This window comes from Penicillium citrinum (assembly GCF_028827155.1).
Source record: "Penicillium citrinum strain IBT 23319 chromosome Unknown utg000009l:1.0-4274883.0:1.0-4276374.0, whole genome shotgun sequence".
NCBI lineage: Eukaryota > Fungi > Ascomycota > Eurotiomycetes > Eurotiales > Aspergillaceae > Penicillium > Penicillium citrinum.
Window position 1 is genome coordinate 740,826 of NW_026622694.1, and position 24,032 is coordinate 764,857.

Below are 24,032 nucleotides of genomic sequence, written 5' to 3' on the forward strand. Positions count from 1 at the left end.
AATCAAATCATCTCCCTACTAGGAGATAATAATAGCTATTCTTTTGGCTCTGGCCATCACGCATGAACCTATGGATTGTTATTTCCTTCCCGGTCAATCATGGTTTGATCATCGAATGATGATTACCTCTGCTTTTGCCCTTTATCGTCATCCCACCCGAACTTGGGGCGTCCCCTACATTGTCCGGAACGAGGCGCAACGGCATTCCACGGTAAGGAACTCGTACAATGAACAATGCGGGAATCCCCGGGAAGAACCGTTTCATTTTTACAGGCAGATAGTGCCAACGAACGATGGAAGCCTCCAGACCTCGCCCCTCATCTGGGCGTGCCGGGGGTTTGGTTGCAGATGGAACTCGTTCGCCGGAAGTTATACTGTGCCAAGAAAACGCACCAGAACCGATTGTAGCAATTTGAAAGCCTTATTAGTGGGAAACTATAGCTTCCAATCACAGAGTTGCTAAAAAAAATTCGGTGAATCTGTCTCTAGGTCCGTATCTTATTCCGGCAGCATCCAAGCGTAGAGATGGCCGGCCCAAGTAGGTTCACCTGAGTGAGATGTAGTACTTTTGCGATTGACTAGCCCCTGATCTGCCGGCGCCGCTGGTATGTGGCGAATATCACACGTGTCACCAATTTAAGCATGAACACCATGACAGAGTAGAGCTCGCCAAGTCACATCGAGTTCACAAATATGGTATCCTGTATAGCATTTGCATAGATCTAGGTATGATCCATCGTCATCACTTATCAATTATCCGTGGACTGAAAAAAGCAGAGAAGAGCACATCTTTCGATTAGCGATGCTGAAAATAGACCTTAAACCATTCTGTTTGAATTCAAGTTAGCCAACCCGAGAAATTACACTATTCTAGGAGAGACCTACCTCTGATTAGCCAAATCTACGACTTGAAAATTCACACCAAAGATGCGCTGGTAGTAGCCCGTCATTCTGTAAAAGTGGCTTGGTGGATTGTTAGATCAGTATCCTACCGAACGGTTAACTTAAACCATGGCTCGTCCGCTTGGTCGATGCTGCTGATATTCTTCGTATGTAGAGTTGCGTCAGATACTAAGTTTCTTTGAACATGAATTTTCATTTTCCTTGCTGAGAGAAGGTGGAATCTATCACGCAACAGTGGTCTGGAACTGCAATGGATCCATGATCGCAGTGATCAAGAGACATCACACGAGTGTAATAATGGGATTTCGCGGTGCTATAGAAAGTATAAAAGTATCTTGATATCCAGTCAGTGTAGGAGATCCATAAGCAATTATTACACAAACTCTTCCGATCACGATTCGATAAGATGAATGCCACCAGTAACCTGCATATCGAAAAGTGGGGAGACGATACCTACCTTGTGGGGTATTGCATGGATAATCACCAACATTGGAACCCAAGTAAGCTGCGATTGGACAGCTGCCTTGGAGATAATCGCGGTATGTGGTGTATTAGTATTAGGGTTAGCTTAACTTAGGCTAACATTGAAGAAGGACGATTTGAATGGGGTGGTCATGAGTTCACTGAGCGTGCCAGAAACATCAGCTTCGATCCAGAAGAAGGTGCTAGTCGAGCCCCCATTCTGCGAGCTGAACTGGAAGATGATGCAGGCAGATTCTTGCCAGGGGATGTGAATCTGGCTGAGAGAATCAACAATCGTGATGGATACCTGCAGTTTAAGTGGTAGGCTCCTGATCTAATGGAGAGATTCACTGCAATGCTGAAATGTGCGATTCTAGATCCCGATCCTTCATGAGCTATTTGTAACGGCTAAAATGGAAAATCAAAAGGCTATCTGAGTTCGGTTGTTTGGTCTTTTACAGGTGTTAGCACACTACATAATGAAAAAATAATGAGTCGATCCGTCGGTTTTGTCTTATCTATCCGACTAATCTTCGATCTGACTGTACAAAAAAATAGCACAGCTAATCAAAAGTATGACATACCTATAAACTAGCGATAAGAGATACTCCTAGAAAATTGTGTCTGTATCAGAGGTAGAATGAGTAAACAACTCTCTCGTAGAGCTTCAACGCTTTTCTGTCTTCTTCACACAGACTTGTAATTTGTCCAGAAAATTATATTATATCGGGAAAATGAATGCAAAATCCTGAATGCGAGTTATCAGCGATCAATTTTCCGGTAAGTGAGATTTCTTCTCGATTTCTCTTGTAGATTAACTTTTGTACTGTTATACCTCATTGATCATTTGATAGATCGAACCATATATTACGTTACTTGGGCTTTTAATTCATAGGGGAAAACATACAGCACCAGTATAATGAGAACCTATGTATTCAATTATACTTGAAGAAAGAAAATAGTCAATATGTATGTAGAGAGAGAAAGTAGTATTTACAACCCGCAAACAATAATGCTGCTTTATCATTACCCTAAGCATGTTTTCTTCGCCAGTCAAACCATTTGATTCTCATTGTAACTTCACCACCTCATCTAGAGCCATATTACAGAGACAGCAGGCTTCAAGCTTTCTAGTGCTGAGTCTTGCCGTTTGAAAAAAGGGGGGGGTTGGGGGTGTACCATGACCTTGTACGAGCAGTGTATCATGGTACTAATACAGGAAGAACACCAATCTTTTGAGACTTCTTTGATAATATCAGGATTCCTAACGGCGAAACATTGGTAGCGGAAAAGGTCTAGACATTGTGGATAGATAGAGAATGGCTAATGCTGGTACTGTCTCTCAAGTTGAATCGCAAGCGCCAGATAGTCAGCTTCACTTATTGATGTCAAAATAGTTGCTTCATTCACTGTGAAAGCCATCCTCCAGCCATCAAGATCCCAGGTCCTGGCTACCTTGGCAATTCATAGAGCAGAGTCCCAAAAGCATTCATCTGCGCAAGCTTCCTTTTATTGCTTCTCCAAGAAAACAACTTTGCTTCCTGAGGTATACCATCCGTCTGTGGGGAGGGAAGGAAAACATAATCCGATGCCACTGCATCATATATTTAGCCAATAGCGGCTTATCAGGTATACACTCAGGATTTTTAGAACCAAGGGAAGATCTCGTGGCAGAGTTCCTCTCCTGTTGACCATGTGTAGACAAGCTGCATTGCATTGAAATTTTGCTTACAAAGCTCTTGCGTGCAATTTTTCTTATCCTCTTTCTGTCGTCTCTCCTTTAGCCAGACTTCTTTGAAGTCTTACATTGTGTAGTTGCAGGAATGTTGGAAATGGTCTAAAAAAATTCATTGATGTACACAAACCAAAACCCCTAGGTAGTACTAATGAGATTTGACAGAGCAGAATCAAAGGATGAAAAAATAAATGAAACGCCCAACTCAGCAAGGAGGGACACAGGCCCAGCCACAGGGATAGTCATACTCCTCACAAAAGTCCTTCAACGCCAATTTGCCGCTCAGATAAAATTCCGAGATTTGTGCCTTTGTCAAATGCCCTGGCCAGCCGCAAGCCGGAGTTAAAAAGCTTTTCCAGATACTGATAAATGTTTCTCGTCGAATCTGACCTAGTCCCAGATATAGTCCCCCGTTAATATTCATGTTTAATATCTGTGTATCTATATTATCGAGTTTCTGCTTGATTTTTTGTGCTTCCGGGGACCGAAGAGACACATCTTTCTGTAATATATCATACAGTTCACGGATATGCTTCGTGGCTTCTTGATGTTTCTCTCGATGGCGATCTGTATAAAGTTCATTCAAATCATCTGAATCCCGGAATGTGGGATGATTAGGATAGCATTCAAACGTTTTTTTTTTTGGCGTAGCTAGTTTGCCTAGCATGTTGCTGTTAGCAGATAATTTCCGGTGTGGTCTAGCGCGGGTGCTTGGCTTGAAGGACTCACTAGACAGAGTAGTTTCCGATATTTCGGAGGGTATCAGTGATTGAACGATAGGCGAGGGCACTTGCATTTGAAAGCTTGTATTGTGATTCGGCTTTCCAAACTGGCTAGACTGGGTCTTCGAAGACGTAGACGTCTCAAATCGGTGAGGGCGAGAACCTTGCAAATGCTTTTTATACGGGATATCCTGGTAGACTGCATTTCCGGTGTTTGAATTGCTGGGAGCCTGTGGTGTTTCATATGGTGGAGCCCGGTAGACTGGATATCCGGTATTTGGATTACTCGGAGTCCATGCTGATCCATACAAAGGAGGCTGGTAGACCGGATACCCGGTATTCGGATTGCTCAGAGCCCAGGTTGTTGCATACGGGGGTGTCTGGTAGACTGGATTTTCAAAGTCTGGGCCCGGTGCGAGTGCTGGACATGAGAGGTATTGAGAAGCTGACAGAGCCAATCCAAACGGATGAGAGCTTGGAGTGGCGGACGGTCTACCAAACGAATTTGGATGGACACTTGGAGCTGGGGATGGTGTATATGAACGAGAGCTCGGAATGATGCTTGGAAGGATGATCACTGGACTCTTTGAGTTCTTACCCCGTGAGTCTTCATTCGGAACAGATCTTCTGAGGCCCAAATGGTTGGTACTTGGAGGCTCTAGCTTAGGTGGAGGAGGCCTTGTCGATGCAGGAGACTGGGATTGCTCCCTTGGGTTGTCGGTCTCGAAAGGAATCATATTGCAATGACATGAGAATATGAATGGCTAGTGAGAAATGAGATAGATCGGGAAGTATTAATACTTCTAAAAGTCATGGTTTTTCTTCAACCGTGTTCTTCAGTAAAGCCCTGGTTACATGGTTTATCTATTTGATACCCGCGCGCTAAGTGCCATTGGTTGGATGCCCTTGTAAACCTAACTGCTTTCCGGGTTGCGCACGGTTTTTTGGTCTGTTCAGGTTTCACTGTTGCTGCAACGAATGCACCCCAAACTGAGACAAAACCACAAATAGTTGATGACGCCAATACAATCATGCTGTCCCTACTATTTGAAAATTTTGGATTATCAAGACTATCACTTCTTCCTGCAAAAATGCAAAGGATGCGATTCATCAACATCTTGGTGCTATTATGCTGCATTGTCTTTTCTGCGGAGTAAGCTCTCCCTTATCCTACCCTAATTCCATTGAGAACTAACATGCTACAGGGCCGATGCAATATCCTTGAACTTCGGTGATCCTACTTCCAATCATCATGTCCTCGTGGGAAACAGCGAAACTATGCTATTCGAGCCAGACCACCTCAATGCAAATATTGGGGATCGCATTACATTTCATTTCCGCACTTTGAACCATACCTTAACTCAGTCGACACTCCACAACCCCTGCTTAGTGACACATCAGTTTGATGCCAGTTTCCATCAGTTCAATCCAACCGAGGGCCATGAACTTGTGTTGACTCTGACTGTTGATAGCGTTGATCCGCGGTGGTATTTCTGCAAGCAAACTCACCCTATCTCACATTGTCATGTTGGTATGATCTTTGCGATCAACCCAGGAGAGCACATGGGCGAATTTCGTAAAAATACAAGGAAAGCAAGCTCGTTGTCTGGGTATGCCCCACCTACAGGCCTTTTACCCCCAATTGCTTTACCTGCACCTTCGACGCCGACCAGTATGCTCCAAAGCGCTATGACAACTACCAGAACTATATCAAAAAGTTGCAAACCTACTAGTTTCTAGTACTGTATTAAACTGCAGCAGCAATAGCGCAGTACTTCGCTGGGAAAAGGAATCCAATTCGGGAGCATGAGCCTTGACGCTCATATCTGGGGTAGGACTCACACAATGACCTTGAGTCCTATATTTCTTCTCGTTCAAGATGGTGAATTTGAGAAACGGAGTTTTAAGCGACCACCACGAATGATGGCACATGCATTGCCATGGCACCATCCTGGTATTTCGCTCTAGAATACAAGATTTCACTACGTAATTATTGATAATGTACCTAAACAACTGTCTGCTCCATTATTGTGGGTAATAGAGCCAATGAAATCCATCTCTGCATCTACTTTCTCTCCTTCATATTTTATCAATCCTAGAACAAGGACAACGTGTGGAAAGCGTGCCAGCCAAGGACAAAAAAAAGGTGACACCCAAGAAACATTACCATCCAAGAAACTGTGACGTTAAAAAACCGTGACTTCCAAAGAATGAGATAGTCAAACAGGGGGAGGAGAAATTACATATCAGGTACAAGGTTATTTTTAGGGATTTCTAAGGTGACTTGCGTCGTTGGTAGACAGGCGGCCCTAGAAAACTCCGGATTATTTCTAGGAATTTCGAGAGTGATCTGCGTTGGGGATAGACAGATGGAAGACTCCGGTATAAGATTATTTTTGGGAATTTCTAGAGTGACCTGTGTCGGCGGCAGATGGATGTCTGCTGGAGACGCCAGAGCAAGGCTATTTTTGGGGATTTCCAGGGTGACTTGCGTTGGCAGTAGACAGACGTCTGCTGGAGACGCCAGTGCAAGGCTATTTTTGGGGATTTCCAGGGTGACTTGCGTTGGCAGTAGACAGACGTCTGCTGGAGACGCCAGTGCAAGGCTATTTTTGGGGATTTCCAGGGTGACTTGCGTTGGCAGTAGACAGACGTCTGCTGGAGACGCCAGTGCAAGGCTATTTTTGGGGATTTCCAGGGTGACTTGCGTTGGCAGTAGACAGACGTCTGCTGGAGACACCAGTTCGAAGTTATTTTTGGGAATTTCTAGAGTGACCTGTGTCGGCGGCAGATGGATGTCTGCTGGAGACGCCAGTGCAAGGCTATTTTTGGGAATTTCTAGGGTGACTTGCGTTGGGGACAGACAGCCGGCCCTAGGAAACTCCGGTACTAGATTATTTCTAAGAATTTCCATAGTGATCTGCGTCAGGGATAGACAATGTCTGTGGAAGTCTCCAGCAAGATTATTTTTAGAAATTTCTAGAGTGGCCTGCGTCAAGCTCTCCAACTATCATACTATCTCGCTACTGAATTGACGGTTGACCGCTGAGTATCGGCTGTCAGAGGAAGGCCTCCCAATTTCCAGTCACTCGCCGAGCCGTGGAGCGGCTCAATATCAAGAATTTTACCCGGCTTGGTAGGTAACTGGGGGACCTATAAATTATGACTCTTTTGAGCGACATTGGGTTCTTTCGTGCATCTATACTGGCAATCTTGCAAGCTGTACGCGGAAACTACTCAACCCGAATCATTAACCAAATATTTCGAGACTTGATATCACTCAATTTTCTACAATTTTTTGGATTTCCAAGATTGGACTTGACGATGCGCAGAATCGATAAGGCTCTTTAACACATGAACTGTCCGAATAGCCTGAATCTGCATAGCAGCTTGATTTTCCGGATTGCCTGTTGACTTATATAAGCCAAAGCTAAGGACCCAATGGGGGAAAATACGCACTTTCGTGTATTGACATCTGCTCAAGGGTTTCTATGTACCAAGTGAGGAGCTCTGAGGCTTTATCCAGCTGGATCGCGGTATCGATAAGCCTTGGCCACTCCACAGTTAAGATATTTTCATCTCGAAAATTTTGAATGACTTCAACCATCCCAGCTCGTCGTATGACTGAGGTTTGGGTCACAAGATCTCGAAGTTCGTTTTCAACCGGACTTAGCTGATATGTGTGGGCCAATGGGACGCACATCGTCCCAATGATGTATAAGGAATAGTAGTTCACTCGCATTATCTTGTAAAGTTTTTATTATAAATTGGGAAAATCGTACGTCTAGTCAGAACATATAGATGCGATCTGAGCAGGCATTAATGCAGCCCCATATTCTGGCGCGTCCATCAGGAGTCTATGCTGCATACGAGCCGGCGCTTGTTAATGAACAAATACAGGCCCATTGCTCTCTGAATTAGTGATCTACGATTTTCAACAGATATCGGTTATTATTTTGATATTCTGAGTAAAAGATCAATCGTAACGAGCTTCACTTCAGTGACTTTAGTGATATATCTTGATTCTTTGCTTATCCTCAGAGGTCAGGTGAAGATAACGCTAATGCCAAGAACGTGGAGTTTGATCATTTCTAGTGGCGCTACGCTTGTGATTCAAATCCTGGTAGTGAGCACTCCTCGCTGAGGACTGGCGTCATTGGCTTGTCGCCACGCTAAAGTTGGACCCCCTCCGTGGCCTTTGATTAAGCGCCGGTCTTCCTCTCCTCAGCGAGCCATTCACCTGCAAGACCTTGCTGTGAAATCACAAAGACTCGTAGCAGCCTCAGTGAAGCTACCAAAGTCGAAGTGACACGTAAGGGCTCGAGTGTTTTGCATCTGCTTGCCAGGATTCGCGTGATTGACGACCACAAGGCCACTTACACGTCGCAAACTACCCTGCGCCTGCATGCATGAACCGCATCATTGTTCCTTCCCCTCACCATGAGGCTTGTTGGCCGTAAAGCTGGTGCTACCAAGTGGAAGCTCTCACGAGATGGCCATAGATATAAAATACCCTCTTCTCTAATGATTCCCTAAGGCCAACTGTCTCTTAAATTTTCTTGAACAATTTACCAAAAAAATCACTTGAGATGTCTTCTGTCAACTCCTCGCCCTTGAACCCAGGAAAGCATGATGCGCTGCCTGTAGCCAATATTGGTAGCCTAGAAGGTTTCATCAAATATATGGGTATACTGGCGTCAAGCCCTGAATCCCAGTTTGCAGCTACCGTGCTTGGTGAGATCACTCAACAACGTGAGCAAATTCAGTCACAAGACGAAGAGTTGAAGGAGAAACAAATTACCATCAACGGAATGTGTAAGGTCAACCAGGACGAAAAAGCAAAACAAAAAGCTTCCGCTACGCAGATTGAATCGCTTCGCGCCACTGTCAACGAAAAGGAGAGTAAGATCGGCGAGTACTCAAGAATTCTAGGGCTTCAACGACAGGAAATAGCAGAATTGAAATCCGCTCGTTCGCAGGAGGCAGCCAAAGTTTCACAGTCCGCCAAGGACATCAGTACACTGCAAGAGAATTTGAAAGAGAGAGACAAGATGATAGACCAAATGAAGACAGCTGGATCAAAATTGAAATCCAGGTTATCTTCGGAGCAGGGTAAGAATGAAGAGCTGGAAGCTGTTAATGCCGAAATGAGGATAGAGCTGCAGGCAGTTAGGGCTCACAACACCAAGATGGAGCACTTTGCGATCCAATCATCGAATGTTGACGACGAATTTGTGTAAGTAGTGCGAATGGTAGCTATCATCCTTGAACTGACTATTGCTGCGCCGTGGTCTCAGAACAGCAAAATTTTCAGGTCTTTGCACTTCTGCTACAAGCGAGTTGTCTCCACTACTAGAGCAAGATGTTCCAGAAGAAATTCTCAAGGTAAGTCTTCAGATATGTTTCGCTACGCTCATCACTGAAATGATTAAAAGGAGAAGGCTATATGGGAGAAGCTTCGGAAGGTAGACAATCTCGTCTTACCATCAAGCTTCCCCCTGATCCCGTCAAACTCCTCAGCCGCCAAAGCAATAAGATTTGCTTTGATCCTCGCCGTTCTGTTCATAGAGATCAACCAGCGGATATTCCAGCCCAGCTATTTTCTTTCAGGGAGCGACGGACTTCGTCAAGCTCTCGAGGATCTTGCAGACGATAATGGCGAAAAAGAGGGTTTCTGCCGTCGTTTACTCGTCTCGATTGATCCGGACGCTGAACAGAAGGCTCTTCAAGCTGAAATCTCAGCTGTGGTCCAGAAAATGCTCTCTTATGCGGGTGGCCTCTTTCCTAGAGCGCAGCAAGATCTGTTTTGTTCCAAAATTAAAACCCTAGTTCAGATCGCTGCCGAACTCTGGCTTTCAATCCAGCGATCACAAACGAAGTTTGAGACGGACTTCGAGCCTTTTGATCCCGAGGGCAATGACTGGGATCTGTTCTCTGTTGCCGGTGAAAACACTGTGTCTGTAGCACAGGACCTTCAAGGCATTTTCGTGCTCAACGTTTTCCCCTGTATATCCTTGGTAGAGGATGGTGGCCACGACCCATTGACCAAAATCATCCAGCTTCGTAGCTCTCAGAAGTTGTACTTGGAAGCATACCACGAAGCCACTCAGATAGCTACCCCTGGCGTCACCAGGCGGTATTCCACCCGCCAAAGGAGACAATCAACCGCAGGATCCAATGGAAGACCTTTTTTAGGTGGAAGCTCAAACAATTGTTAACTTTTTCTAGAGTGAGGGTGAATAAGCATTGCCATGGGGTTGAGAAGAACGATTTTGTAGATGAGAGTCCTAAATGTCATTGAAGGTCGAAAGGAGTCTAACCGGCGTTATTCGTTTCATTCTTAATGCCAATCTTTTCCAACTCAGAGGTCCTCAATCAACGCAAGTGATTCCTTTATTCTGTATTTCACCTGTTGTGGATCAGGACCATTTAGTCAGCTATATGAACCAATCAGAAGCAAGATGACTTGGCATTGTTTGGTAAATCTTTCTTTGCCGCATCTTCATTTCATACTTATTTTATTTATCAGGATCATGGAGCTGATCGTCGCTGCCCTCCTCTTACCCAGTTCTCTGTTTCATCTTCACAAATCTAATTGATCGAATTGCGAGTTCTGCGATAGATGTGTGAATTGATAGTCCAAATAGGTATATGACCCGAACATGTCAATATGGTAACACAAATTGGCCGGATGGTGTAGTTGGTTATCACGTGTCGTTAACACCGACAAGGTCCTCGGATCGAACCCGGGTCTGGTCACAATTTTTTGTTTTCATCCATAATGGATATGGAAGGGATCGGGAATTCTTTCGCTTACTTTGTTCTATCTCTTTTCTTTTGCTTAATTGAATACCCAATCCGCATTTGGCAAGTCAAATCAGGCCTTGTCTCTGAATCATGTGATAGAAGGGGGCGTGGTTTTGTCCAAGGCGGGGATGTCGTCAGTGACTTTCACTTCAGTCATTAAGAGTTCTGTTCGTATTTCAGACTCCTTTTTGCGATGGCCGAATATTTAAGCAGAAGCTTCCTGCTTTACTAAATTATGGCTATTCTTACACCGTCTGGAAACCTTCAAAGGAGATTTTTAGAAACAGTTCTACTTCTGAAAGCTCTGAACGAAGTTCAAGGGGTCCCTAGTGCGCATGGCCTAGACTCAAACGAATGTCCGAGTACACAGAGAGCCGACCTTCTCAAGCGGAAATTTCTCGATTCCTTCGCATTTGTTTGCACGACACGCAAAGGTGGCGCTAATGTGGCGGCAGCATGCATGGAAGAGAACCAGTCTGGGGAAACTATTATCAGGCTTGCCTGTAATGCTGGGGTTCAAAAATCAGTTCTTCTAATGCACAAGCCATCATTAAAGGTCTGATACAAATGGCGAATGGAGGTAAGCTTGCGACTATGACTTGCAAATTCCACCGTAATGATTGAAACTAGAAAGCGTGGATGAGACTTCCATTCTCTCGAAAATCATTTCGATGGATAGCTCACGGATCCACCAATATCTTAAGGAGCTGAAAGCCTGCCACGCACCTGTAGATCTCAATCGACCAGAACTCGAGAGACGTATTCGAAAATATGTGGTTGATGCTCCATTGCATCATATAGAATCGCTCCTCGAATGGTTTGACGGTATTCCTGCAATACAAGAGTTGGACTGTGTGAATGAAGAGAAGCTGTTGAATTTTTTACGGCATGCTCAGAGAGCAAAGCATGACTACGCGGAGCTACTCCATGCTTCTTTCCGAACCGACTCTGGGCAACTAGAAAAATGGTTGTTGATCATATTTAAATTGGGACGGTACGGAATTGCGTCGCGGGCATTTGCACAGCTTGCCTTTGAGCAACCTACTTTGATCGCCCGTATGACTGTTCATCCTGTCATGGCTCCTGAAGAACTACCAATCTCTCCGCCCGAGTTGGATCTTGGACATTGTCCTCCGAAGACTTAATAGCTCTCAAGTGGAAACATATCGGCACCGACTTTCACAAATTTGGAAAGGGAAAGGAAACCCCCAGAGCTACTTTGCACGGCAGCGTCCAGACCATTTCTCTGTACATGCGGAATTACAACTCGTAAGCTTCTATGTCGATAACCCTCATGTAAAATCTTCATTTCGCTTCATTGGGGTCAGCAAAAAGTCATGTTTTCTTTGCAACAAATTTCTTGCCAACCATCCGCTCTCTCTTACCACCTCCGCTTGTCACCAGAAGCTCTATTCTACTTGGGCTGCCCCTTCCACCAAAGCTAGCAAAGTTCACAACTCATACAAGTTGATTATAAAAAGGCTTATATGCACCATGGAGGCTGCTATTAAGCAAGAGTTGGACTCTCGATCAAAATTTTCTCACACACTCGTCCCACCCGATTCCTCAGCTGGGGTCTCGTTATCTGGAATTACGGAGCCTCGCTCCATTCCTGTAATGTCGGGAGCATTACCTGAAGAGCCGGTTTACAATAGGCAAAAAACGATGACACGCTCTCTAGTTTCTCGTAACGACTCTTCGTACAGCGATGGGCCTGGATCAGTCATACCTTTTTGGGGAACACCAGTCCAAGCTCAGTATACAGGGATACTCGACATTGAAAGCCAAGATTGCATTCACAACAATGAAATTCCTTCAACCATTTCTCCACTTCCGAGCAAGATCATGACGATGGTTCTTCACTTTGAGAGGGCAGACAATCATTTGAAACAGGAAATAGTTCGGGTATCAGAGATCTTTGACCATGCCAATCAGCTACCAGTTTGGGAACGATTAGTTGAGATACTCAGTTTTGATGGCCGGTTCCGAATCAATTTCTGTCTCGAAAATGACCTACTGAAGATTGAGAATCATGCTGTTGAAGATCAACGACAATTTGCCGCATGCTTACAATATTTATATAATATTGATAAGCTCAATGGGCATTGTTTGGTGTACGATCGCAGTACGATTGAGAAATCAGTTCATGGTTGTACTGATGTAGATGGTCTCAAATTCCAAGACACAATGTCACCGATCACACACAATTTTCAAAATTACACGTGCTGTTGTGTCTATGACGATCACCTGCAGGGTTCCTTTTGCATTAGTTGCCGATGACAGTCATTCATTCCATCCAATTCTTGATTTGTCATGAAGCTTGGCCTAGGGTAGTAAGCGCTCTAGAAAATTAGTTACTCATCAGTATACGACGGAACTTGTAGCTTACCAATTGTGAGGCAAGGAAAGATTCATCTGCTCTCGAAACATGAACCTGACCCGTCTCACGCAAAGGAATGCCTATGTACACATCTGCTCACACATCTTGCTGTATTCGGAAACCTTTTTCATTAAAGTTGTTTTGCGATGGTATTTCTTCTGTCTCTTCGACTTTTTCGAATTGACTGAGAGACAAGACTTAACAGCAGGTATTGCGAGGACAATTGATATTGGAATGCGGTTGTGGCAGAAAAAAGGGACTGCCCCATGTTTCAAACATATAAGAATAGGGTATATCATTTATGGAATACAAGAAAATATGGAATTGCAGAAAATATTACAATATGTGGAAACTCGATTTCGTACACGCTGTCTTCATCATTGGAAGATAAACAATGGTAAAGCTACATGCAGGGATGATTGGACAGGAGACAGTATCGTAATTGCGGATGGAGCCAGACTGAATGACTTAAGTGCCAGCCTCGCAGCATCAGGAGGGAATAACCAAGTTTCCATCCCCTAGGCAAAGGTATATAATGATTTGGGTACTTTCTTAGCAGCCAGCATCAAGCCGAGAGCCAAGCCGGGAGTAAAGATCCCTACACAAAAGCCAGGCTCGCCGCGAGGAGGGATCTTTCGTGGACATCTCGCCTAGCCACCGGATAGCCTTTTCAACCTTCTCACCTATGCTGACAGTAGTACTGGTTCCTAGCTGACTTTGATTGAGTAGGGCCATCAGTAGAACACTGGTCGATTGCATAATGTAATGGAGGACACACCACCATGGCGTGTCTCTGTATAGCCAGGCTACGTCTATCCCGTCGGGCAAGAGATCAATCATTTGTCCCGCCACGTGAACGCATAAAGTTGCCATGCTTTTGCAGATAGACCCAGGTGATGGTGATTGAGTAAAACGACAAAGACAGGGCCACAAGATGATGATCTTAGCCGAGTAGAACCGAAAAGCCAGACCGGCTCGTTCACGCACAAATGGCCGGGTTTCCTCTACCTCCACCACGCGGAACTCAGCCGGCAGGTGCGAGAACCAATTGTCAGCTTTGCTGTTGAATGTCGAGATCATAATTTCGATCTCAAAACATGATCGTCGTGTAGCCCCGGGAGAGTATAGAGTATTGACAGCCTCTCGTATGAAAAACGCCAAGTCAACCATATATAAGGAATATGACATGTCGTGAATAGGAATGCGTCGCGTTGATTGCGTAGAATTTTTATTCGATTTTCGTTTGCTCGACCCGTGCTGCGCTAGATTTGCGTGGCTCATTGTGTACTTTCTAGCCAAATCTGCAGAACCTTCGATGGCTACAGAGCTTGCAAAGATATTCTGAAACCTTTGGTCGGTAATAAGCTGCTCCGCAGGTCTATCCCTTTTATCCTCCTCTTCACAAGTCTCACGAAGGGGTGCCGTGCAATATGTCTCTCCAATACTAGGAGGACGGCCAGTCATGACGCAAAGGACCGTATCTAACATGAATAGTCCCCCCCCATACCCAATACAGATTCTCCGCAGACTTTTTAACAACATCGGTACCGCTACGGTCGAGTCTTATCACCATAGCTGATCCGATCGCAATCCCAAGAAATCTCGAAGCCCTAAAGAGATAGCAAGACCACCAGTGAATACAACATAGCAGCTAAGCGTATGTGCATACGACCTACCGATTGACCTGTCCAACCGACAGCAGGTAAAATGCAGTCAAAGCTTCGACCTGTACCTGGTGCAGATTTGGTGAGGCTAGCAATGCATCGCTGCTTCTATTAAGAAACCATGAGCGCGAAAAGTACACGTTATGTTCATCATGCATCCCTAGAGGCCGGTTATCCACAAGTAGCGAATGCCTCACCGAAATCGCGATTATGAGGTTTAGTATTGCCAACCATCGTCTTTCAAATCGCATATTCAGACTTGAATAGAAAGACCGGTACTGGCGCAAAAAAGAGGGTTTATCGATGACTGGAAACACTGGGTGCACGGTTTGGAAATAGTCGTCGACAAGTTGGTCGGCAATTTGTTGGGGGGGGGGCCGTGCTGTAAGATCTACACCTTCGAGAAGTGCAATCGCAGACTCATCTTGGAAGTAGTTGACAGAAGAAATAAGACGATCGGTACTTTCACCGAAAGGAGTTGGTTCACCTTGGTCAAGGTGGCGTTGGAGTTTATATAGCCACTCTCTCTCTGAGTGTTCGCCGACAAAGCCCATCGCCTGCAGTCGTTTATCGCCGTCAAAGTCATCTTCGATGTAGACTTTGAACCTAGAGAAAGTTGAACTTTCGATGTGCGTGTGAGAAGGGGAATTCGAGCCGTTCATGAGACCTGGAAGCTGTGAGACGAGAATATGGAACCTGACGAGAATGGAAAGATTGACTTGGCTGAGTGGATGCCATTCAGTTCGCCCTCAATACAAAATTCTCTTGTGGTCGATGGAGATCGAGTAGATAGTGTGGACAAAGGGAGATTCTCGGGACAATTTAGGCAGTAATTAGGCGGAGAGGCATAGTACCTGAAAGCTGAAGTACGTGATGACATACAAACAGAACAAACACGGTGATATCACGTCGGATGGAATATGCCCTTGCTATTTCGATTAAAAATCAAATTACGCGACTCCGAACTCGTAAATGTTACACGATCTGACAAATTAATGGTGGAATCTGGTTAATTCAAAACAGGGAGTGCTTATAAAAGGGCTCATTTGGACTGAACCACCCGTATCATTAACAATATCGCATCCAAAGAATAAAGCCAGACGCTGGTCCATATTGCCTTCTCGCCCAGTCGCAGATGGAAGATTGTCTACCAATAACAAGCAAGCGATGGGTGAGGCCCCTCAGACAGCGAAGCCATAGCTCGGCCATTTGAATGCTTATTTACAAAGTAAACATTCAAATTGACGTGAATATTGACTAATATTTTTCCTCCGATACAGCCCGGCCAGTACGGATCTGAGACCGATCGGAAGAGACAGGTTAGTTAACTGAGACATCAGGACTTAGTTATCAACATCAATTTTCGAAGACAATTTTGGCCCGTGCCGAGCGAATATATCCATGTAGATAAGCCAGGCTCTCTGTGAGGAAGGATCGTTGGTGGACATTGCTCGTAGCCAGCGGATGGCCTTCTGGACCCTGTCCGCGAGGCCGGCAGCCTCGGTGGATCCCGGCAGAGCTCGGGCAAACAGCTCTTCTAGGAGAACGGTAGTCGACTGCATCATGTAATGTAGAATACACCACCAGGGCGAAACCCCGTAGAGCCAGTTCATGTCCATCTCGTCCGGGAGCATATCTAACATCTGGCACGCGACTTGCACGCATATAGACGCCATGGTAACGCATACGCTGCTAGGGGGTGTATCGGGCAGTGGGCGGGCAAGACGGCGGAGGCAGGGCTGGGAGATGAGTAGCTTGGTGGTATAAAATTGGAAGCCTAAACTGGTGCGTTGGCGGATGAAGGGTCGGGCAGTGTCTAGTTCCCCGAAGTGGAACTCATTTGGAAGCCGGGAGAGCCAATCGTCAGTATGAGTATTGAAAGTAAGGATTGCCGTTTCTATCTCCTGCCACGACCGTAGCGTTGCTCCAGGTGCATATAATGTTTTGATAACTTCACGCAGCAGAAATGCTAAGTCCACTGTGTATAGGAAGGATAGGGAAATATTTGGCACGGGAGTATCCACTATCGGCTGCGCCGCGGTTTCAGTCCTGTTGCTCGATCCAAAGCTTGCTGAGAGAGGGGTTTCTGTTGTGGCATTGCTAGGTCCAGGGATTGGGGGATAACTGGAGAGTAGCGACGCCAATAGAGCGTTCCGGGCGTTCTGATCAGTGATTAGTTGTGCAATTCCTTCCTCGACGAGATCTTCCTCTCTATAGGGGAGTGGAAGAGGGGTGGTACGGAAATTCTCGGTGATGGTGGGTGGTCGGCCAGTCACCACGCATAGCAGAGTATCTAGCATGAATAACGCCCACCACACGCGGTACCGAATCTCTTTTGATAGGTGAACGATGTTGTCACTCTCGACACGACGATTTAGGCCTATTGCAACCGCCGACCGAATGGCAATCCCGATCGTCCTCCACGACCTAAGGGACGAGAACCAACTAGGTCAGTCCAGGAGAAGGGCGACAAGGGGCGGATACGCGTACCGGTTTATTTGGCCTGTCGTTAAAAGATAGAAAGCAGCTAGACCTTCTACTTGCACCTGCTGTATATTCGGGTGGTCGAGCAATATGACATCACCCATGCTCAATTGCCATGCCCGTGTAAAGTACACTACATGATTAGTATGGTCTCCTCGTTGGCCTTGGTACTGGGCCAAGTGTGAACGCGTCGTCGCGATGGCAAATATTAAATTCAGCACGGCCATCCATCGCTTCCCGGGTTGAAGGGTGGGATTCGAGTACAAGGAACGGTATTGGCCTAAGAAGATGTCCTTGCCGATGATAGGGAACTCGGGGTGCACGGCTTGAAAGTAGTCTTCGACGAGTTGGTTTGCAATCTGTTGGGGAGGTCGTACCAGTTTATCGACGTCGGCATCGCCAGGACCTGTGATCTTAGTGGCATCTTGGAAGTAGTTGACGGATGAAATAGAAGGTCGATCGAGAGGGTCTTTGATAGGCGTTTCTTCTTGATCAAGATCGCGTTTGAGTCTGTACAACCATGCTATATCCGAGTGCTCTCCCACGAAGCCCATCGACTGCGATTCTCCGTTACAGTTGAAATCCTCCACAGTGTAGTCTGTCGCAATCAAGTTGGTGGTTCTTCTGACGCGAGATGCCAAAATTTCCCGGGCCTGATCATGGTTAGATGTTAATTGGAGAAGGGGTGTTGGTTATGAAAGGACGCGACTTCTCACTATAACTGATCTGCCACCCAGCGTCTGATCAACATGTTGCGCCGACGAGGAATCCAGCAGCGGGTAGAGGTCTTGCAGCAAGCCTTCGTAGATTTCAACCTGCCCGGTGAGAGTCTTGAGTTCTCTACAACTCGGGTTAGATGATGAGGCAGCATTCCGCGATAAGTCAAACGCACTTGAGCATTTTCTCTCCCTTCCCATCGCCATAAAAACACCTGATTCCAGCATCCTGGCAACGCTGACAGGTCGGACGATTTCCAGTGCATTTAGCCTTTTGCTCGCGGCAATTCTCACAAGCCTTGCTGACACGACGACTAACAATAAAGTTGCGGGGGTACGCAGAACGGGGGATAGGGACTTTTGGATTCAAAGACCGCTCGGGATTGGGTATCAGACGGTCGTCGGTACTAGGAATGGGCTTAGTATTAGTCAAGTGTCTGAACGGAGGTGGCTGTGTATATTCAGGAATGAGATTGTCGTAGATGAACGGAGCTGACTCGTTTTCCTGGATACCTGAAGTATGCCCGGGGTACTCAGGGTCGGGGTTGGATTGAAGAGGGTGGAATTTGTCACCCATCGTATTGGAGGGGGATGGATTGATAGACTGAACTGCGTGTTGTGGCAAGGAAAAACTACAGCGAGTCCTTTTCACGATCAGCGGGATTGAAAATCAACGTAACAAACCAAAGGAACATGACTAACGTATCTGCGCTAGAAACAGAGCGGAGGCCAGGTGACAGCCCTTACGTCTTTCCCTACCCGTAGTCGTGACATGTGTGTGCGGGAGGATACGCCCACATAGTGAAACGAGGGAAAAGTGCTGCATACTACGGCGAAGAACATCAGTTCACCATAGATGGTAGAGATGCTTGTTGGATCTCACTCAGGACTTGCTGAAGAGAAATTCCCTGTTTTGTCGCCACCGACAGAAGCGGAAAGCACCGCGGAAAAGTTATTGCAGACGACGGCCTCCCATCTATCTTCTGGCGTATACTGGGTATCATCCGTGTAGCAACATGGCCTGTTCCTAGCACTAAATGGAAAGCAAGTTGTGATTCCCCATTGCATTCTATCTACTGCGCCGGCAGGTAGGGCGACCTGATATCAGCTGGTGGCCAAAACCCCTGGGATAGTAGATGGAACAAAGGTCCAAGTTGCATGTCGATGCTTATACTAAGAGGCAAGGAGCAAAGCCTCTCTATGTAGAAGTTTCGAGCAATAGGAACCCCGACAGTGCGACCTGAAGAGCATGCTGGGAGTGTTCTGATCCAGCCAATATGGGGCAATGCTTACGCAGGTGTGGCCCTTGGGGCCAAGCCCTCTGTGGTTCGCGGGCGAATTCCTGTAATCCAGGATCAAAATCGGTCACTGCCTTTCGAGTGGGAAGGCACAAGGGCACTCATCAATATCGGTGGGGTTTGCGGCACCAGTCGGGCCAATACTGATGGTCTTCGATACTTGTATTGAGGCCGCGATCCAGGTAAGCGGTCACGTTCTATCTCGTTCCCTGGCCCCATACCAGACTAGTCTCGTCGCTCTCCTTCAATCTTCGGACCCGAGGCCACCCTAGCTATATGACAGCGCGTCGGACACACCTCCCTCTCCTTTTTTTGTCCTTAAATTGGGCCCTTTCAGTTATTCCAGGCTGAGAGATGAGTCAACCCGAGAGCTCTAAATCAATGCCTTCACTGGCCCCTGGCCCACCGGGCGTGTGTACACAGCAGTCGTTGACGGCTGTAAGCCGACCAAAAAAGAACTCCACGGCTTGTCAAGCATCAAAATGACGAAGAGAAAGGTAAGCGCGTCGGTCATCGTGGATCCCCAAAATCAAACACCCGCATTTGAAGAGAATTGACTGACCACGAGTGTGTCATCCATACAGTGCTCTGGATCACCGTCTCCGTGCAAGCCATACATCAGAGCTGGGACTGAAACCGATTGCCATTTCGACCTGGGTCGAGACCTGCGACGCAAGGTAACTGCAACGGACGATACAAGAACTCACCGATTACAAAAATCTGCTCGATCTTTTGTTAAGCACCGTTCGTTCGGCGCCCCCGAATAAGGTCGAAGAGCTCACGGCTCTCATCAGGAAAAATGGTCAAATGAGGGAAATTGCTTTTGCCTTGGGAAGCGCTGTCACCGAGTTCAGTGAGCTGAGGGCTTTGTCGACGCCTGGGCATCTGGCACTGTCAGAAGAAGAACATCGGTATTTGGAATCGCAACATTTCGCCGAATTCGAGACCAAGGCCCGGCGCAGTTCAAAGCTCAGTCGTATCCCCAACTCGCCAGAAGAACATATAGAGCCATCGAACGGTGTAATATACCCTTATGCCCGGGTCACACTGGAGGGCCTCTGCGACATCCCCCGGTTCAAGGTCACAGCAACCCCATGGACAGAGGTTACCAATGATAGCGACCTTGTTTCACATTTGGTTTCGGTCTATTTCACGTGGGATCATCCCTGCTCGCAGTTTGTTGATCAAGGTATCTTCCTCGACCACATGGAACGGGACAATCTGGACTCAAGAGTTCTACACACCACTCCTGGTACACAGTGTGTTGTCGGTAGCAAGCGTATGTAGACCTTGTCGATATTTACTTTGAATGTCTAGTTTCTGATCCCGATAGACTTATTCTGATAGGGCCGGTGTTATCTTCGATGCCAGGAGTGCGTTCTCGCGAAGAGATTCTTTCTTCCAGGAAGCGGAAAGACTATAGAGAGCACAGAACGGGCGCCCGACGCTGCCGAATATCCAAGCGCTATTGTTGATGTGCAATGTGTATGTCTCCGCTCTGTATTGTATATCAATCCACTTCGGAAAGGGTCAAAGCTGAACAAAAGCGCAGGTTGTCATTCCAAGGGAACAATAGCCTCAGCTGGTTAACGCGGCGACAAGCGGTTTAATTGGGGCAGGACATCGGGTTATTTTTGCTGCCGACAGTGACAGTTCCGTCCAGTGAAGTTATGTCGCCAGAGGTGGAGCGTGTTCGGATAATTACGGCCTGGGGAATATTCAGCTTGAACTTGAAAGACAATTCGATCAGGCTCAACGAGATCATCTCACTAACTGGCATGACTAGACAAGTATCGATGAAGGTGCAGAAGGCTGTCAACTTGGCGCCACCTATTTCCAAGGTGCATGACGGAGGCAGTGACACTTAGACTGGTCACCATACCCTCGATCGAATCAGATCACTTTCGCCACCATGTTAGCGCATCTTCCTAAAATCAGGCAAGACTGGCCGAACTCACAGATATTATGGTCCACGTCCAAGAGTTGCTGTATGACGACAAGCTACTCATAAGCTTCCGTACCTTGTTCGCGCAAGTCGAAATCCCATACAATCGTCTGCAGCGGTTGCTTGAAGACTGGCCTGATGCCTCTCAGGTCGGAAACGAACCAGTCCCTCAATTGCTCATTCTCCGGTAAGATGACTGCTGTGATCGTTGTATGTTGAAACTGATAATATATGAAGGTGTGCCTTCAGGCGGTCATGTGCCTAGTCGAATCACTAATGGGGGTGGACAAGCAACGCATTATGGCGAAACAACTGCAGCAGATATGGTGTGATCAGGCCTTGGAGATGGCGCAGTTACTTCGTATCCACCGTCAATCATACGGATTGAAGCATGTCCCTAGCCAAGTCGCTGATGCTGTTCAAACTGCCCTCCGAGTCCTGGTGTACCAGCTGGAACACAGCTATAAAGTGAGACAAGCCTTAACAGAGTTTCTTCGCTTCGGTATGGCTCTGAGCAAAAGTTCAAACCAGCCGCCGATGCCGTTCATGCAGTCCAGTCACTGTCACAGCGTGGGACCGTGATGCTGCCTATCAAAGCTGTCGCGATCCTTGGCGCGTCCGCGTTATGAGAAATGTGAAAGTCGCGTCCGAAAACCAAGAGGCATATAGAAGGTGCTTCTGCGGCGGGCTAGTCGAAATGAAGGTTCATGATATTACAGGCTGATGGATGAGTGTATGTGTCAAGGAAGTCAATAACCTGGCACTAATAAAGAGGTCTCTCAACCTGTTCAATTGTCTGCCGACATGGTTCCACCCCGAGGTCTTTTGGGTTTTCCATTCCTGTCTGCATGAGATAGATTGCTGGGCAAGAGACGCCAGCCATTTCATCTTGGGTAGTGGATGGGGTAAATTTCTGAAGTGCTAAGGTGGGATGGTGCGATTGGGAAGGGTCGGTACCTTGGGCTTTTAAGGTTCTTTGCTGAGCCCACCTTTCCTTCCACCTAAGCAACCAAGACTACCGCCACGGCAGCCGGATAAGGTATCCGGCGCCTCATGTCCCAATAAGGTGTTTAGCGACAGGCTGCGCACCAGCACGCCGTCGACGAAGGGAAGAACGACAAAACGACTTAATTAATATCCTTACAATTCTTGAAACCATCATCCTACGTCTGTGCTACCTGTCTAAACAAAGCCTCATGGAAATGTTGTTGAGTTGAAGCACTATCCTTCAACGGCTTCGTAACCTTTGTTCGGTACCTTGGGAATTAAGCAACATCTGAAATTATCACCGGTGCCCCTAGGGTCCATAGTCCTGTAAAACGAGCGAATTTGATACATGTACCATATGCCATGATATGTGTTTCAACACAGATATTGAATAATTCTTTCTAACTGGGGGCCCTACTGGGGGCCCTATTTGCAGTAAGGGGGACTGGAAGATAGAATAAAGAGACAAAACAAAAGGACTCGACAGCTGATCAAACTGATACTGCAAGTACGAAATGTCACGTCCTGCTGCTGTTAGGTTCATACAGAACAAATGAGCCACTCCATACCAGAAAATTTAATGGCTGTCATTTCGATCAGCCACGGATTTGTTATGCGTTTTAACTTCCGTTGAATCGGATTTAGGATCCAATTCGCCACTTTCGGTGTTGGGCCCTTCACGGTATACTTTGAGGCTGTCGTATTTATGGCTTTCCCCTTTCGCTTCGGAGGTTGCAGAAGTCGACTTAGGATTCTCTAAAAGGACCATCTTTGTCAGCCTTTCCTAATCACTATAAAAGCGTATCCCGCGGGACGTCATATCCACCTTCTTTGTAGTCTGCGTTATTCCTGCTCACATATGCCTGAGAAGGATTTCTTTGTCTTCCGGACTTCGGGGAGTGACAAGTGCGACTATCTTCGGATAGCGTAACATTGTTCCGAGCTAAAACCCTGTTGCGTAGATGGTAAAAGTTGATGGCGGAGCATGCTTGCGCACGTTTTTGACAAGCGACTCGTTGAAAATTCTGCATCATAAAATTATTGAAAATATTTAGAAGATGCTGTTAAAACTAGACAGGCTACACTGCCCATTAAAAGACATCGTCGAGGATGGGAACCTTGTTGCTTATTGCCCCTCACATGGCTAACCATGTTTTTGGGCTCGTGACAACGTGGATAGCAACTCACAACCCAGCAAGAGTTTGCTCTCAATGGAACAAAATCTGCTGTAAGGTTTTCGATTTACGCCACTCGGTGGTCTGGTCCTGACGCTATTGCCCCCATTGCCCCCATTTCCAACGAAATGAGTCACAGGCGGAGGAATGCCGTCATATCGGGCGAACTATTAGGTGAGAGAGCAATTTTCTGTAAACAATGCAATGTGCCACCTGTAAAAATATTCTTTTTCCTACAACTCTTTCTACAATATGCCAGAACAAAATGAAGCTCAGACAGATGTCAAAGTAAGCTATGATGGAAATTTCCGAATTACAGGCTTCAGTTAATTATCCAAGCCACCGTTCGACAGAAACGCCCAGGCAGCTCGTCGCTATGGGGTTGTTCCTTTCAGAGAGAAGTTATTTTCTGAGAAATCAAAGGTCTGGGTTCTAAGTCTAAATACCGGTCTCAAGTTGGACGGCTAATATTGTGCAGCATCGTACCTACTTTGACTCTGCCGATTCTGTTCTAGAATCTGCGCACAACCCATCCGAGATCTCCAAGAAGAACACTGGAACCGAGCACCCGCAATATGCTAATATCTCTCGGCCATTTTGCGCCGTACCTGGCTCCAGTAATGTTCCAAAGAACACGAATAAAGGATTCCAGACTATCAGTCACGAAAATCAGAAGTGCAAGAGTCATCTCCATGAGAACAAGACAGCCGACTGTAAAAAAACGAATGATGGTTTACTGTAAAATCTCACTAAA

General features: G+C 46.4%; 15 protein-coding genes across 15 annotated transcripts; 8 read left to right on the forward strand and 7 right to left on the reverse strand.

Annotated features, from left to right (window-relative positions):
- Positions 1-118: 118 nt before the first annotated feature.
- On the forward strand, positions 119-408 carry N7469_009744 (uncharacterized protein; the record flags this gene model as incomplete). Its single annotated transcript, XM_056648649.1, has 2 exons — positions 119-211; positions 274-408. 2 exons carry the CDS (start codon positions 119-121, stop codon positions 406-408), a joined length of 228 nt encoding a protein of 75 aa, XP_056495780.1.
- Positions 409-1,309: 901 nt separating this feature from the next.
- On the forward strand, positions 1,310-1,690 carry N7469_009745 (CVNH domain-containing protein; the record flags this gene model as incomplete). Its single annotated transcript, XM_056648650.1, has 3 exons — positions 1,310-1,368; positions 1,423-1,442; positions 1,497-1,690. The coding sequence occupies 3 exons, from the start codon at positions 1,310-1,312 to the stop codon at positions 1,688-1,690; spliced, it is 273 nt and encodes a 90-aa protein (XP_056495781.1).
- A 1,615-nt stretch (positions 1,691-3,305) lies between these two features.
- N7469_009746 (uncharacterized protein) lies at positions 3,306-4,559 on the reverse strand (the record flags this gene model as incomplete). Its single annotated transcript, XM_056648651.1, has 2 exons — positions 3,306-3,667; positions 3,830-4,559. The coding sequence occupies 2 exons, from the start codon at positions 4,557-4,559 to the stop codon at positions 3,306-3,308; spliced, it is 1,092 nt and encodes a 363-aa protein (XP_056495782.1).
- A 354-nt stretch (positions 4,560-4,913) lies between these two features.
- Positions 4,914-5,555, forward strand: N7469_009747 (cupredoxin domain-containing protein; the record flags this gene model as incomplete). The annotated part of the gene is given in 3 exon segments (XM_056648652.1): positions 4,914-4,975; positions 5,028-5,432; positions 5,450-5,555. The coding sequence occupies 3 exon segments, from the start codon at positions 4,914-4,916 to the stop codon at positions 5,553-5,555; spliced, it is 573 nt and encodes a 190-aa protein (XP_056495783.1).
- A 506-nt stretch (positions 5,556-6,061) lies between these two features.
- Positions 6,062-6,736, reverse strand: N7469_009748 (uncharacterized protein; the record flags this gene model as incomplete). The annotated part of the gene is made up of 1 exon (XM_056648653.1): positions 6,062-6,736. The coding sequence occupies one exon, from the start codon at positions 6,734-6,736 to the stop codon at positions 6,062-6,064; it is 675 nt and encodes a 224-aa protein (XP_056495784.1).
- A 1,675-nt stretch (positions 6,737-8,411) lies between these two features.
- Positions 8,412-10,040, forward strand: N7469_009749 (uncharacterized protein; the record flags this gene model as incomplete). The annotated part of the gene is made up of 3 exons (XM_056648654.1): positions 8,412-9,058; positions 9,120-9,207; positions 9,258-10,040. The coding sequence occupies 3 exons, from the start codon at positions 8,412-8,414 to the stop codon at positions 10,038-10,040; spliced, it is 1,518 nt and encodes a 505-aa protein (XP_056495785.1).
- Positions 10,041-10,864: 824 nt separating this feature from the next.
- N7469_009750 (uncharacterized protein) lies at positions 10,865-11,191 on the forward strand (the record flags this gene model as incomplete). Its single annotated transcript, XM_056648655.1, has 1 exon — positions 10,865-11,191. The coding sequence occupies one exon, from the start codon at positions 10,865-10,867 to the stop codon at positions 11,189-11,191; it is 327 nt and encodes a 108-aa protein (XP_056495786.1).
- Positions 11,192-11,300: 109 nt separating this feature from the next.
- Positions 11,301-11,774, forward strand: N7469_009751 (uncharacterized protein; the record flags this gene model as incomplete). The annotated part of the gene is made up of 1 exon (XM_056648656.1): positions 11,301-11,774. The coding sequence occupies one exon, from the start codon at positions 11,301-11,303 to the stop codon at positions 11,772-11,774; it is 474 nt and encodes a 157-aa protein (XP_056495787.1).
- A 1,138-nt stretch (positions 11,775-12,912) lies between these two features.
- N7469_009752 (uncharacterized protein) lies at positions 12,913-13,308 on the reverse strand (the record flags this gene model as incomplete). The annotated part of the gene is made up of 3 exons (XM_056648657.1): positions 12,913-12,954; positions 13,019-13,089; positions 13,110-13,308. The coding sequence occupies 3 exons, from the start codon at positions 13,306-13,308 to the stop codon at positions 12,913-12,915; spliced, it is 312 nt and encodes a 103-aa protein (XP_056495788.1).
- Positions 13,309-13,561: 253 nt separating this feature from the next.
- N7469_009753 (fungal specific transcription factor domain-containing protein) lies at positions 13,562-14,473 on the reverse strand (the record flags this gene model as incomplete). The annotated part of the gene is made up of 1 exon (XM_056648658.1): positions 13,562-14,473. One exon carries the CDS (start codon positions 14,471-14,473, stop codon positions 13,562-13,564), a length of 912 nt encoding a protein of 303 aa, XP_056495789.1.
- A 208-nt stretch (positions 14,474-14,681) lies between these two features.
- N7469_009754 (fungal specific transcription factor domain-containing protein) lies at positions 14,682-15,335 on the reverse strand (the record flags this gene model as incomplete). The annotated part of the gene is made up of 1 exon (XM_056648659.1): positions 14,682-15,335. The coding sequence occupies one exon, from the start codon at positions 15,333-15,335 to the stop codon at positions 14,682-14,684; it is 654 nt and encodes a 217-aa protein (XP_056495790.1).
- A 681-nt stretch (positions 15,336-16,016) lies between these two features.
- Positions 16,017-18,450, reverse strand: N7469_009755 (uncharacterized protein; the record flags this gene model as incomplete). Its single annotated transcript, XM_056648660.1, has 4 exons — positions 16,017-17,100; positions 17,164-17,810; positions 17,874-17,997; positions 18,050-18,450. The coding sequence occupies 4 exons, from the start codon at positions 18,448-18,450 to the stop codon at positions 16,017-16,019; spliced, it is 2,256 nt and encodes a 751-aa protein (XP_056495791.1).
- Positions 18,451-19,978: 1,528 nt separating this feature from the next.
- On the forward strand, positions 19,979-20,458 carry N7469_009756 (uncharacterized protein; the record flags this gene model as incomplete). Its single annotated transcript, XM_056648661.1, has 1 exon — positions 19,979-20,458. One exon carries the CDS (start codon positions 19,979-19,981, stop codon positions 20,456-20,458), a length of 480 nt encoding a protein of 159 aa, XP_056495792.1.
- A 678-nt stretch (positions 20,459-21,136) lies between these two features.
- N7469_009757 (C6 transcription factor) lies at positions 21,137-21,698 on the forward strand (the record flags this gene model as incomplete). Its single annotated transcript, XM_056648662.1, has 2 exons — positions 21,137-21,265; positions 21,354-21,698. The coding sequence occupies 2 exons, from the start codon at positions 21,137-21,139 to the stop codon at positions 21,696-21,698; spliced, it is 474 nt and encodes a 157-aa protein (XP_056495793.1).
- Positions 21,699-22,680: 982 nt separating this feature from the next.
- Positions 22,681-22,872, reverse strand: N7469_009758 (uncharacterized protein; the record flags this gene model as incomplete). The annotated part of the gene is made up of 1 exon (XM_056648663.1): positions 22,681-22,872. One exon carries the CDS (start codon positions 22,870-22,872, stop codon positions 22,681-22,683), a length of 192 nt encoding a protein of 63 aa, XP_056495794.1.
- Between the last annotated feature and the right edge of the window lie 1,160 nt (positions 22,873-24,032).